General features: G+C 42.3%; 1 protein-coding gene across 11 annotated transcripts in view; it reads left to right on the top strand.

The window, feature by feature from the left end:
- Positions 1–14,766, top strand: part of LOC106580145 (multiple C2 and transmembrane domain-containing protein 1-like) — a 228,087-nt gene that overhangs the window by 95,474 nt on the left and 117,847 nt on the right. For all 11 annotated transcript variants that reach the window (XM_045704316.1, XM_014160873.2, XM_045704314.1 and 8 more), the window contains exon 2: positions 14,432–14,549. In XM_045704316.1, coding sequence (XP_045560272.1) covers positions 14,432–14,549 — 118 coding nt within the window. The remainder of the gene's footprint in view (positions 1–14,431; positions 14,550–14,766) is intronic.

Here is a 14,766-nt window from a genome sequence, read left to right as displayed (position 1 = left end):
GTGGCTGGTGTTTGATTAGATGAGTGTCTGTGTGTGTGTTGATGTCAGGCTGACAGTCATGTCTGCCATGCTGTTCTCACTTGCCTGACACCACTGACTCTATGGCTCCAATACAACACGTATGTTGTATTGATAACATCTGTTTGCTTTGTTGTGTGTGTGTGTGCTCATGCGTGTGTGCGCGTGTATGTGTGTGTGCTTGCGCAAGTGTGTGTGTGTGCCTGCGTGTGTTTCTGCACACTCTCATTTTGGAAATCCAGAAACATCATCCATATGATGGATGAGTCTGTAGTCTGAGCAGGGCCGACTTGTGAACGAGTTTGATGGCTTAAAATAAAGCCGTACAGTGCCTTGCAAAAGTATTCATCCCCCTTGGCATTTTCGTATTTTGTTTCGTTACAACCTGTAATTTAAATTGATTTTTATTTGGATTTTATGTAATGGACATACACAAAATAGTCCAAATTGGTGAAGTGAAATGAGAAAAATAACTTGTTTAAAAAAATTCTACAAAATAAAAAACGGAAAATGGTGTGCGTGCATATGTATTCACCCCCTTTGCTATGAAGCCCATAATAAGATCTGGTGCAACCAATTACCTTCAGAAGTCACATAATTAGTTAAATAAAGTCCACCTGTGTGCAATCTAAGTGTCACAGGATCTGTCACACGATCTCAGTATATATATACACCTGTTCTGAAAGGCCCCAGAGTCTGCAACACCACTAAGCAAGCGGCACCATGAAGACCAAGGAGCTCTCCAAACAGGTCAGGGACAAAGTTGTGGAGAAGTACAGATCAGGGTTGGGTTATAAAAAAATATCAGAAACTTTGAACATCCAACAGAGCACCATTAAATCCATTATTAAAAAATGGAAAGAATATGGCATCACAACAAACCTGCCAAGAGAGGGCCACCCACAAAAACTCACGGACCAGGCAAGGAGGGTATTAATCAGAGAGGCAACAAAAAGATCAAAGATAACCCTGAAGGAGCTGCAAAGCTCCACAGCGGAGATTGGAGTATCTGTCCATAGGAACACTTTAAGTCGTACACTCCACAGAGCTGGGCTTTACGGAAGAGTGGCCGGAAAAAAAGCCATTGCTTCAAGAAAAAAATTAGCAAACGCGTTTGTTGTTCGCCAAAAGGCATGTGGGAGACTCCACAAACATATGGAAGAAGGTACTCTGGTCATATAAGACTAAAATTGAGCTTTTTGGCCATCACGGAAAACGCTATGTCTGGCGCAAACCCAACACCTCACACCATCCCCATGGTGGTGGCAGCATCATGCTGTGGGGATGTTTTTCATTGGCAGAGACTGGGAAACTGTTCAGAATTGAAGGAATGATGGATGGCACTAAATACAGGGAAATTCTTGAAGGAAACCTGTTTCAGTCTTCCAGAGATTTGAGACTGGGACGGAGGTTCAGGACAATGACCCTAAGCATACTGCTAAAGCAACACTCGAGTGGTTTAAGGGGAATGGCCTAGTCAAAGCCCAGACCTCAATCCAATTGAGAATCTGTGGTATGACTTAAAGATTGCTGTACACAAGCGGAACCCATCCAACTTGAAGGAGCTGGAGCAGTTTTGCCTTGAAGAATAGGCAGAAATACCAGTTGCTAGATGTGCCAAGCTTATAGAGACATACCCCAAGATACTTGCAGCTGTAATTTCTGCAAAAGGTGTCTCTACAAAGTATTGCCTTTGGGGGGGTGAATAGTTATGCACACTCAAGTTGTCTCATTTCTTGTTTGTTTCACAATAACAAATATTTAGCATCTTCAAAGTGGTAGGCATGTTGTGTAAATCAAATGATACAAACCCCCCCAAAATCTATTTTAATACCAGGTTGTAAGGCAACAAAATAGGAGAAATGCCAAGGGGGTGAATACTTTCACGTTGGCATGAAGGATCGGGAGACAGGCGCAGGAATGCATAATAGGGTTTTTAATTTCACCCAAATTACAGTGTGCCATGTAAAGGCACGGGGACGAAGACCAAACACGTATGCAAAAAACAGGGTTGAGACACAAACAAAAGAGCGAGGAGTACCTCGAATAAATAACACAAGCGCAAAATAATACCTCATGTGACGAGACCCAAAATCATCTGCGCAATACAAGCGGAGCGAAAGCCAAAACAACACAGCACAGGTACTCACACGACCAACGGACATTGGAACAAAAATCAACAGCCCAATGGAAACCAAAAGGGCACATTTAAACAATTACAACTAGGGAAATGGGGACCAGGTGTGCGTAATGACAGTTCCCGGAGGGATCCGTGACACATAGACAGAAAACAATAATGTTCTCTTTGCGTTAGCTTGTGAAATATACAAACGCAGCAGAGTATTGAAGCTGTGCCTGTCAACAACCTATCCTTATAGTTTGGAGAACTTTTTGAGTAAGTCTCTAAGAGCTTTGCACACCTGGATTGTACAATGTTTGCACATTATTCTTTTTTAAATTCTTCAAGCTCTGTAAAGTTGGTTGTTGATCATTGTTAGACAGCCATTTTCAAGTCTTGCCATAGATTTTCAAGACGGTGTCATAGTCGTGTGTGTAGGTGGCAGGGAAGTCAGGCGCAGGAGAAACCAACTTGGTTAAACTGGAGTAGTTTTATTAACAAAAAAACGAACTCCAAAACCAACGTACAAAAATAACATGGGTAATAATAACCGGTCGCACACCGATACAACATACACGAGTACATAACATGCAAACAATCACTGACAAGGACATGAGGGGAAACAGAGGGTTAAATATACAACATGTAATGAATGGGATTGGAAGCAGGTGTGTAGGAAGACGACAAAACCAATGGAAAATTAAAAACTGATCAATGATGGCAATAATTCCGGTGACGTCGACCGCCGAGCACCACCCGAACAAGGAGGGGCATCGACTTCGGCAGAAGTCGTGACAGACGGTTTATGTCAAAACTGTCACTAGGCCACTCAGGAACATTCAATGTCGTCTTGGTAATCAACTCCAGTGCGTATTTGGCTTTGTGTTTTAGGTTGTTGTCCTGCTGAAATGTGAATTTGTCTCCCAGTGTCTGTTGGAAAGCAAACTCAACCAGGTTTTTCTCTAGGATGTAGCCTGTGCTTATCTCTATTCCATTTATTTTTATCCTAAAAAACTCCCTAGTCCTTGCCGAGGACAAGCATAACCATAACATGATGCAGCCACCACCATGCTTGAAATTATGAGGAGTGGTACTCAGTGATGTGTTTTGTTGGATTTTTTCCCAAACATAACGCTTTGTTTTCAGGACATAAAGTACCGTAAATTCCTGACTATAAGCCGCTACTTTTTCCCCACGCTTTGAGCCTCGTGGCTTAAACAATGACGCGGCTAATATATGGATTTTTCCCGCTTTCAATTTTTTTTTCCCAAAAAAACACATTCCGTGACGTGTTCAGTTTTTTAGCGGCATGAAGCTTTCATTAGACCAATGAAATTGCCGAACGGGTTAAGATCAAACAACTTATTTGTTTACTGTTTAGATTAAATTGAGCGCTCTCAAACTTCCCATCATTCTGATTACGGTAGTCATTTTGTCACCCTCATCATGGCAAAGACACGGAGAAATGCATATGATGCAGCTTTCAAGTTGAAGGCGATTGATCTGGCTGTTGGAAAAGGAAATAGAGCTGCTGCACAGGAGCTTGGTCTTAATGAGTCGATGATAAGACGTTGGAAACAGCAGCGTGAGGAATTGGCTCAGTGCAAAAAGACAACTAAAGCTTACTGCAAATATTTTATTTTTTGTTACAAGCCGTGTTTCGTTAAAGCCTATTTATTTTTGTTACAAGCCGTGTTTCGTTAACCCTTTCATGCGTGAGTTCCAAATATCTCTAACGGTCGCCTCAGCGTGAGTTTTTTTATGCACGTGATGTTAGAACGTTCTCTCCATTCCAGGATGTGATTGTTACATAACAACAACAACACTGAATGGCTCAGACTGGGAGTAAGAGGTTACTGTGATTGACTGCCTGCACCGCCATTTGTATCAATAAATCACTATCAGAAAATGTTTTGTGTGGTAATTATTTGTGTATTTACTGTTTTATTCACATGTTTTCAATTCTAGGTGACAAATCATGCATTCCGATTCTTGCATAGATTGTAATGTGCACATATTATGTGTGTAAAATACTTTTTTGAAGGTTGTACTGATTGTGATGAGCTAAGCTAATTCCAGCTGTGTAGCGATGTTTGTTGACATACAATGCATTCTGGGTTTCACGTAATCATCTGTTTTACCAAAGATGTTATAACAAAATGAGGTGAGGAAGAGTTCACTCATTTTTTGAGGACTTCTGGAAATGAATGGTGGGATGTGAATGACGGTAGATGACACACCCCTTCAACATGCATACTATAAACAGACCAAACTCATCTTGTCTTCTCTTATTATCTTCGGTTTCCGTGAGGAAAAAATGCATGGCTGCGCGCTGAAACTAATCGTCGGATTACTTTCGATTTCCAGAAAGTGTTTTACCTAATTATTTCGATCAATGGTGAGCTCACCTGTGATGTGATTAATTATACAGAGTAATTGCTATTAGCTAATTCATATTGTAGTTTATGTCAGCCGAGAGTTAGAAAATATGACTGCTTGTGTTGGGTCAATCTTTCCTCAGTTAGCGCTAGGACAAATGTAGCCCACATTTTTCCGGTTAGGATGATTGTGTTGTGCTATATATACACTTCTGTGAATATCTAAACATTGCATCCAAAAATAAACTGCTCACATTCTGGACATAACTTTGTAAGGACTGTGTTTGTGTATATAGTTTCCCCCAAAAAGTGTGGCCAGCTCAAATGCTGATTGTTGCGTCATTCGAAACTGGCCGTTCTAAATGAGCGTTCTAAATGAGTGTTCTAATCACACGGGGTGTGATCGTATGCTTCAGGGACCACTGTAGAACGATCACACCCCGTGTGATGGTACGTGTGAAAGGGTTAAAGCCTATTTATTTTTGTTACAAGCCGTGTTTCGTTAAAGCCTGTGTAAAGTTAATTTGTTTCAATGTACCGGTAGACACCTGTGGCTTATAGACATGTGCGGCTTATTTATGTTCAAAATAATATATATTTTTTAATTCAGTGGGTACTTTAGTGCCTTATTGCAAACCGGATGCATGTTTTGGAGTATTTGTATTCTGTACAGACTTTCTTCTTTTCACTCTGTTAGTATAGGTTAGTATTATGGAGTAACTACAATGTTGTTGGTCCTCAGTTTTCTCCTATCACAGCCATTCAACTGTGTAACTGTTTTAAAGTCACCATTGGCCTGATCCGTTTCCTTCCTCTTCAGGCATCTGTATCTTTGTAGTGACTGGGTGTATTGATACACCAAGTGTGATAAATAACTTCACCATGCTCAAAGGGATATTCAATGTCTGCTTTTTTATTTTTATCCATCTACCAATAGGTGCCCTTCTTTGCGAGGCATTGGAAAATCTCCCTGATCTTTGTGGTTGAATCTGTGTTTGAACATCACTGCTCGACTGAGGGACCTTACAGATAATTGTATGTGTGTGGCATGTGTGTGGAGATTAGGTAGTCATTAAACAATCATGTTAAACACTATTATTGAACACAGATTGAGTCCATGCAATTTATTATGTGACTTGTTAAGCACATTTTGAATCCTCAAATTATTTAGGCTTGCCATAGCAAAGGGGTGGAGTACTTATTGACTCATGACATTTCCGCTTTTCATTTTTATTAATTTGTATACATTTCTAAAAACATAATTCCACTTTGACATTGTGTTATTGTGTATAGGCTAGTGATACAGTTTAATACATTTTAATGTGGAAAAAGTCACAGGGTGAGAATACTTTCTGAAGGCACTTTAAATGCATCCGATTGTAGTTGTTAAAGCTAGAGAGAGTCTCGGCTCTCTGGAGCCTAAATTTCTATTACATCCATCCTATCACATCCACATTTGATTTTATCTTCTGTTTATCTTCAGTGTCTCCTTAATTAAAAAGGATGTTTGTGTAAAGGAAATATAAAGAAGGGCCGAACCATTAGGGACCCACCGAGAGGGGTCAAGTCACCCAAAGCAATTACTCTAACAACTGTTTGACTGACTGCTGTTGATATCCAGCAGAAGTTGCTCATCATGGAATTTGATGTTTTCGAGCAGCACTTTTCTCCCAAGCTTGACTTTAAAGAAATTGCTGTACCAGCTGAAATGTAATGAGGGATTTGGAAATGGGACTTAATTTAACATCAACAACTGCTGCGCACAATTGTGGAGTGTGTGCTTATTGCCGTTTGATCGTTGTTTTAATGTTGAAAGTTGCTATTCATTAGTTTGATGAAGATGTGAGACTTGTGCTGAAGATGAGATGTATTTACTGTTTACAGTGAGATGCTGGATTGATGATTGCAATGGATTAATGGCTGCTTCTCCCAGTCCAGTCCAGTGAATCTGATACACAGCCAGTGGTGGCTTAGAAGGAACTGTCTGTTTACACTACCAGTTTCTTATCTGACAGATGCTGTGGTTCATCAGTGTAAGTAAACAGACTTGTTCACACACTTGTGCATGCGCACGCACACACACACACACATTTTATTTGAATCCACAAATCATTATTCGTACAATAAGGAGTCAAACATTTCAGGACAGGGATATCTGGACACCTAGGGAAACAGAACCCTTTTTCTCCACACTGCAAGGCTGCCCATAGCTGCTTCGCGTTGTTCTTAATGTAGGCCTGCAATCTGAAGGCCACATACTGGCAGCCTGTGGACATGTCCGAGGCTGTTCAGTCATGACATGAGGGGCTAGTATTTAAGCAGCTTGTCTGAAAAGGCCTGCTCCATATAGCAGTCAAAGGAGCAGCCCACCTCCAAAATCAGCGTCTCTCTCTGGCTTCCCCCCACAAAACAACAATATCTGGCTTATTCGGCATACAAGAAAACACATTACCATTGTTGGAATCGGCTAAACTTTGAACATTGAGATATGAAATAAATGATAGAGAAGAAGCCTAGAATAGAAAGAGTGAAAGAGACTGGGTTTAGGTCCGAAGTGAATGGTTCTCTGTGGGAAGACAGATAGCTTTGGAATGTGTTGGGTGGAAGGGAGTAGAACAACGGTTGAGATAGGGGAGACAGATGGACATCTGTGGAGTAGGGGAAGGAGGGGTTGAGGTCAGGAGGTGAGGTCAGTTCCCCTTAAGGGAGTAATCAGGGTTTAGTATCTGCTTACCTTCTCCCTGTTGACACATAAGATATAAGGATTGGTGAGAGAAGGAGGAGTGTCCTAAAGTGGGATGTATATAACTGTGATGGTGAGAAATGTTTTGCTGACTGAATACAGCTGTGCAGAACCTTTGGGAAGAATTAAACTTGGCTAAGCTTCTCTATTAGAATTAAACTTGGTTAAGCTTCTCTAGTGTCTCTAGAGTAATTTACTCTGAAAAATAAGAACCTAACACCATCAACTTCAAACCAGGCTCCTCTGACAATCATTTTTGTATATCTGTGCTATTTGTGAGACCTGTCTCACCTCAGTAGCTATCAGGTCAGCAAAGCGGTCATGTCTTGCAATGTACACATCTTTGTACTGTATGAACGGCAACCATTAACAACATGTGCAACAGACTCCATTACATTTAACTCAGTGTGTAAAACACAGAACAGATAATGATTTGCAACTCCCTAATTGTCGAGTCGTCACAATCGAGCATGTTCAGCAGGTGAGTCAGTCTGGTAGCAGTGTGAATCCACTCGACATTCGGGACACCCAACCCCCCCTCACTTTGGCTTAGGAAGATAACGTAACATGTGGTGTGTGTGTGTGTGTTTAAGCATAGTCTAGCATTGGGCCACTAACCGAAAGGTCACTGGTTTGAATCCCCAAGGTGGAAAAATCAGCTCTTCTGCCCTTAAACAAGGCAGTTAATCCCCAACAACTGCTCCCTGAGTGCTGATAATGTCGATTAAGGAAGCTCACCTCTCTGATTCAGAGGGGTTGGGTTAAATGCAGAAGACACATTTTGGTTGAGTGCAATTAGTTGTGCAACTGACTAGGTATTGTTGACACCAAGGTATTCCCTTTCTCACCACTTGAACATTTTTGTGATTAATTTCTGTCAGAAAGTTCTGTGGGATGTGCACATTGGCAAACAGATGTTGAACCTTTGCTAAGGCCACTTCTCTCACAGCCTCTAGCTTCATGACCGCAAGCAGGTTGAAAACCCAATGGAAAACCCTAACCCCCCCAGAAACATGAAACTTACCTGAGCGTCATTTACATACCCCTGTACTGGATTCGGTGACTGCACATGGGTTGGGGCACACTGGCATAGCCATTTTAGCTACTGGATGATTGCTAGGAGGAAGTTAGCAGCACTCCACGCCTGTTTTTATGCCAAACCTGAGTGGGCTTGGTTCAGTCAGCTTCTTCCCGCAGATAACTTTGAGGAAAGAGCCTTTGTACACATCGGAAATAATGTCCACATGAGGCTGAGGCAGTTGTGCATTGATCATTACACTATGCGATAAAGGATCAATGGCATCTCTAAAGTCCAAAAACACAGACACACACACGCACACTGATGCAAATGAATTTCCATGGCACCTGGCTGCATTGAAACAATAAGCCATTGTGCTTATCCAAATCAGCTGCCACGTGCATCATACACCTCAATTCTCAAAAACATTTTCAATGCAGCACTTTCCTGTCCAACAACAACATTACAACACAGCACCTCCTCATGCTAACAAGCTCTGCAACTCAGTCCAGCTCAGTTCTTGCCAGAGGCTTGGGAAGCACAGTGGCTCATTAGGGCTAGGAGTTTTCCCCAGGCAGATTACATGGTCAGGAACAACTCCTGGGCCAGGCCCGACTCCCAGTGAATGCAGAGGGGAGAAGTAGTGACTGGTTTAGTTTGTTAGGATGTTGCTCATGCAGTAGCTACTCTTCCAGGGGTCCAAGTGGTGAGGACAGCAGAGAGCTGAGCAGACTACAGTGGCTGTGTGACCAGCTAATAGGTTTGTCATCAGTGGTCTAATAATGAGGAAAGACATGAAGGAGTGGTAGCACAGAGTGGAAATGACCTGCCACTACCATGAGGAATGACAGTCTCATACACTCAGTCCCCTCGAGGCCACAGTACCTCATAATACCTTTGTAAAGACAGTGCCGGTATGAAGAATAATCCCCTGAGTAGGAATTGATATCCTTAGTTAATATCCGGTGAGATAATCAACTTCAAGAGCCACTTGAGGTATTTCGGTGCACCGTGTGAGGCTGTGGGCTGAACTGAATGGAAATTCTAGGTCTCGATAAGAAGGTCTCGATAAGAAGCAGTGATACGAGTGTGAATTCACATGTGATTGAGCTGTTGAGGATATTTTTCATACGTATGGGACCACCCATATATAAATAAAAATGCACACACTTTTGGATTAAAACGTCTTCTAGGTGAGTGTACAAAACACTTGGAAGACTGCTCTTTCCATGTGAAAGCTATTATCCCTTATTGATGTCACTTGTTAAATCCACTTCAATCAGTGTATGTGAAGCGAAGCAGTTTTAAGAGAAATAAGAATTAAAAAAAATATTTACTCAATAAACTAAAGTAAAAAAATCAAAAAGCAACAATAAAATAACAATAACGAGGCTATATACAGGGGTTACCGGTACTGAGTCAATGTGCGGGGGTACAGGTTAGTCGAGGTAATTGAGGTAATATGTACATGTACAGTAGGTAGGGGTAATGTAAAGCTGTTCAGCACTCTTATGGCTTGGGGGTAAAAGCTGTTTAAAAGACTTTTAGACCTAGATTTGGAGCTCCTGTACCGCTTGCTGTGTAGTAGCAGTGATAACAGTCTATGACTAGGGTGTCTGGAGTCTTTGACAATTTTTAGGGCCTTCCTCTGACACTGCCTGTTATTAAGGTCCTGGATGGCAGGAAGCTTGGCCCCAGTGATGTACTGGAAGCCGAGTATGTGTGCCATTCAGAGGGTGAATGGGCAGGACAAAAAGTTTAAGTGCCTTTCAATGAGGTATGGTAGTAGTTGCCAGGTGCACCGGTTTGTGTCAAGAACTGCAACGCTGCTGGGTTTTTCACGCTCAATAGTTTCCCGTGTGTATCAAGAATGGTCCACCATCCAAGGATATCCATCCAACTTGACACAACTGTGGGAAGTATTGGTGTCAACATGGGCCATCACCCCTGTGGAATGCTTTCGACACCTTTTAGAGTCCATGCCCCAACAAATTGAGTCTGTTCTGAGATGTTACGAGTCTCGGTGATGCAGGTAAGGCGGAGTCAGGCGCAGGACACAGAGATGAGTAATAACCGTAACTTTACTCAAAAACAATATTCCAAGAAGGAGACAATAATCCAGTTCACATATACGAGACAACTTAACACAAACAAACACGCACAAAACCAAGGGGGAAACCAGAGGGTTAAATAGGGAACAATAATTATGGAATGGAAACCAGGTGTGTACAATGAAGACTAAACAAATGGAAAATGAAACGTGGATCGGTGGCGACCGCCGCCCGAACAAGGAGGGGGACCAACTTCAGCGGAAGTCGTGACATGAGGGCAAAAGGGGGGGTGGAAATCAATATTAAGAAGGTGTTCCTAATGTTTGGTGTACTCAGTGTATTACAGTGCATTCGGAAGTATTCAGATCCCTTTACTTTTTCCACATTTTGTTACGTTAAAGTCTTGTTCTAAAATGTATTATTATATATTTTTTTCTCATCAATCAACACACAATACCCCATAATGATAAAGCAAAAACAGATTTTTGGGGGGTTGAAATGTATTAAAAATAAACTGAAAAATGACATTTACATAAGGATTCAGATCTTTTACAAAGTACTTTGTTGAAACACCTTTGGCAGCGATTACAGCCTTGAGTCTTCTTGGGTATGACACTACAAGCTTAGCACACCTGTATTTGGGTTGTTTCTCCCATTCTTCTCTGTAGATCCTCTCAAGCTCTGTCAGGTTGGATGGGGAGCGTCACTGAACAGCTATTTGCAGGTCTCTCCAAGGATGTTCGAATGGGTTCAAGTCCAGGCTCAAGTTTGGCCACTCAAGGACATTCAGAGACCTGTCCTGAAGCCACTCCTGTGTTCTCTTGGCTGTGTACCAACACCACTAAGCAAGGGGCACCACCAAGCAAGCGGTTTCTATGAAGACCAAGGGGCTCTCCAAACAGGTCAGGGACAAAGTTGTGGAGAAGTACAGATCAGTGTTGGGTTATAAAAAAATATCTGAAACTTTGAACATCCCACAGAGCACCATTAAATCCGTTATTAAAAAGTGGAAAGAAAATGGCACGACAACAAACCTGCCAAGAGAGGGCCGCCCACCAAAACTCACGGACCAGGCAAGGAGGGCGTTAATCAGAGAGGCAACAAATAGATAAAAAATAACCCTGAAGGAGCTGCAAAGCTCCACAGCAGAGATTGGGGTATCTGTCCATAGGACCACTTTAACCTCTCTGGGGTATGTCGGATGCTAGCCACCTGCGCGACACACTCGCCAACAGCCAGTGAAATAGCAGGGTGCCAAATTCAAAACAACAAAAATCTCATAATTCAAATTTCTCAAACATACAGCTATTATATCCCATTTTAAATATACACTTCTCGTTAATCAAACCACAGTGTCCGATTTCAAAAAGGCTTTACGGCAAAAGCATAACATTAGATTATGTTAGGACAGCGCCTAGACAAGAAAAACCACACAGCCATTTTCCAAGCAAGGAGAGGCGTCACAAAAACCAGAAATACAGCTAAAATGTATCACTAACCTTTGATGATCACTAACCATGTATATTTTGCTCAATAAAGTTCATATTTATATCCAAAAACCCCATTTTACATTGGCGTGTAATGTTCAGAAATGTTTTGCCTCCCAAAACTTCCAGTGAATGAGCACATCAATTTACAGAAATACTCATCATAAACATTGATAAAATATACAACTGTTATTCAAAGAATTATAGATACACTTCTCCTTAATGCAACCGCTGTGTCAGATTTCAAAAAAGCTTTACGGCAAAAGCAAACTTTGCAATAATCTGAGTACAGCGCTCAGACATCAAAACAAGCCATACAGATACCCGCCATTTTGGAGTCCACAGAAGTCACAAATAACATTATAAATATTCACTTACCTTTGATGATCTTCATCGGAATGCACTCACAGGAATCCCAGTTCCACAATAAATGTTTGTTTTGTTCGATAAAGTTCATCTTTATGTCCAAATACCTCCATTTTGTTCGCGCGTTAGGTTCACTATTCCAAATGCAAGGCGTGCGCTTACTAAGTCCAGACGAAAAGTCGAAAAAGTTATACTACAGTTTGTAGAAACATGTCAAACGATGTATAGAATCAATCTTTAGGATGTTTTTATCATAAATCTTCCATAATATTCCAACCGGACGATTCCTTTGTCTTCAGAAATGAAAAGGAACACACCTAATTCTCATGGGAGCGCGTGCGATTGAGCTCATGTCATTTTCTCAGTCATCTGACTCCATATGCTCTTATTCTCTTCCCATTCACAGTAGAAGCATGAAACAATGTTCTAAAGACTGTTGACATCTAGTGGAAGCCCTAGGAAATGCAAAATGACCCCACAGACACTGTATATTGGATAGGGAATCACTTGAAAAACTATAAACCTCAGATTTCCACACTTCCTGGTTGGATTTTGTCTCAGGTTTTTGCCTGCCATATGAGTTCTGTTATACTCACAGACATCATTCAAACAGTTTTAGAAACTTCAGAGTGTTTTCTATCCAAATATCCTAATAACATGCATATCCTACCTTCTGGGCCTGAGTAGCAGGCAGTTTACTACGGGCACGCTTTTCATCCGGACGTCAAATACTGCCCCCTACCCAAGAGAGGTTAAGCCTTACACTCCACAGAGCTGGGCTTTACGGAAGAGTGGCCAGAAAAAAATATGCAATCATGTTTGGTGTTTGCCAAAAGGCATGTGGGAGACTCCCCAAACATATGGATGAAGGTACTCTGGTCAGATGAGACTAAAACTGAGCTTTTTGGCCATCAAGGAAAACACTATGTCTGACGCAAACTCAACACCTCTCATCACCCGAGAACACCATCCCTACAGTGAAGCATGGTGGTGGCAGCATCATGCTGTGGGGATGTTTTTCATCAGCATGGACTGGGAAACTGGTCAGAATTGAAGGAATGTTGGATGGCGCTAAATACAGGGAAATTCTTGAGGGAAACCGGTTTCAGTCTTCCAGAGATTTGAGACTGGGACGGAGGTTCACCTTCCAGCAGGACAATGACCCTAAGAATACTGCTAAAGCAACACTCGAGTGGTTTAAGGGGAAACATTTAAATGTCTTGGAATGGCCTAGTCAAAGCCCAGACTTCAATCCAATTGAGAATCTGTGGTATGACTTAAAGATTGCTGTACACAAGCGGAACCCATCCAACTTGAAGGAGCTGGAGCAGTTTTGCCATGAAGAATGGGCAAAAATCCCAGTGGCTAGATGTGCCAAGCTTATAGAGACATACCCCAAGATACTTGCAGCTGACTTTGGGGGGGGGGTGAATAGTTATGCAGTCTCAAGTTTTCTATTTTTTTGTCTTGTTTCTTGTTTGTTTCACAATAAAAAATATTGTATAAATGCTAAAAGCATGTAGGGGAAACACTAGTGTTTGTGTAGCCTAAGCGCCTTACGTGCGAACATGACCCTAGTCAGAGAACTCTCTCTCTCTCTTTCTCTCTTTCGTCACAGCCTGGATGATGCTAGCGCCAGGGCAGGCTATTCTTAGCATCTCAAACCCAGAGAGCTGGCGATACGTGACAGGGAAACCCACGCAGGGCAGGCGTCTCGAATGGAGTAGAGGGAGAGTGAGGGGGAGACTAGCTTCTAGCAGACCTCCCAGCACAGTGTAGCCGTCTAATGAGCTTGCTGCATCAGGGTGAGCCCCGGGGGGAGCTGGGCCTGTTTTAGGACATCCAGGGTCACAGTCAGGGCCTGGCTATGGGGACACAGACAGCCAGGTCCGGTTTCAGGGACACAGATTAAGCCTAAATCTGGACTAAAAACCATGGTCAATGGAGAATCTGTGGTCACTCACTGAATGTTCATACTCTGGGAAACCGGCCCTCAGTGTTTCCCTTAGATGTAATCTTAGGCGTTGCGCAAAGTCCCCCAAAACAGAATTCAGGGCTGGAGACACTGAGGTCTAGAGTTTACCCAGTGATGTCATAGAATATAGCTTAATCCAGTTAACACAGCACACACATGACATATCCAATGAGCGGTGTCCTCCATTTCTTTGATTTTCATTGGTGAAGTCACTATGTGTGTCGTAGTGGATGAGAGTGTCTGGTTAACTTCTAGTTGTTGTGTGTTTCTTTGCAGGGCATCAACATCGTGGAGCCAAGTAATGCTGAGACCGCCCTTGTTACCAACCCAGGGATGTACCAGCTGGACATCATACTGAAGAAAGGACACAACCTCGCCATCAGGGACAGAGGAGGTACGAACTACTGCTGGGGTCTCCCCCTCCATCTCTCCCTCGCTCTCTCCCTTTTCGAGTTCCATATCTTTCTCTCTCTCTTTGGGTTATCTCTCTCTCTTTATCTATGGATCCTCTTTCTTTTGGGGGGTTTTCGCTTTCTCTCTATGGGTTCCACCTCTCTTTATCTGTGGATGATCTCTTTCTCTGTGGATTCTCTCTCTCTCTCTCTCTCTCT

The sequence above is a fragment of the Salmo salar genome, chromosome ssa20, assembly GCF_905237065.1.
Source record: "Salmo salar chromosome ssa20, Ssal_v3.1, whole genome shotgun sequence".
Lineage (NCBI taxonomy): Eukaryota > Metazoa > Chordata > Actinopteri > Salmoniformes > Salmonidae > Salmo > Salmo salar.
The sequence above is the reverse complement of the archived record's forward strand: the minus strand, read 5'-3'. Positions and strand labels throughout refer to the sequence as shown.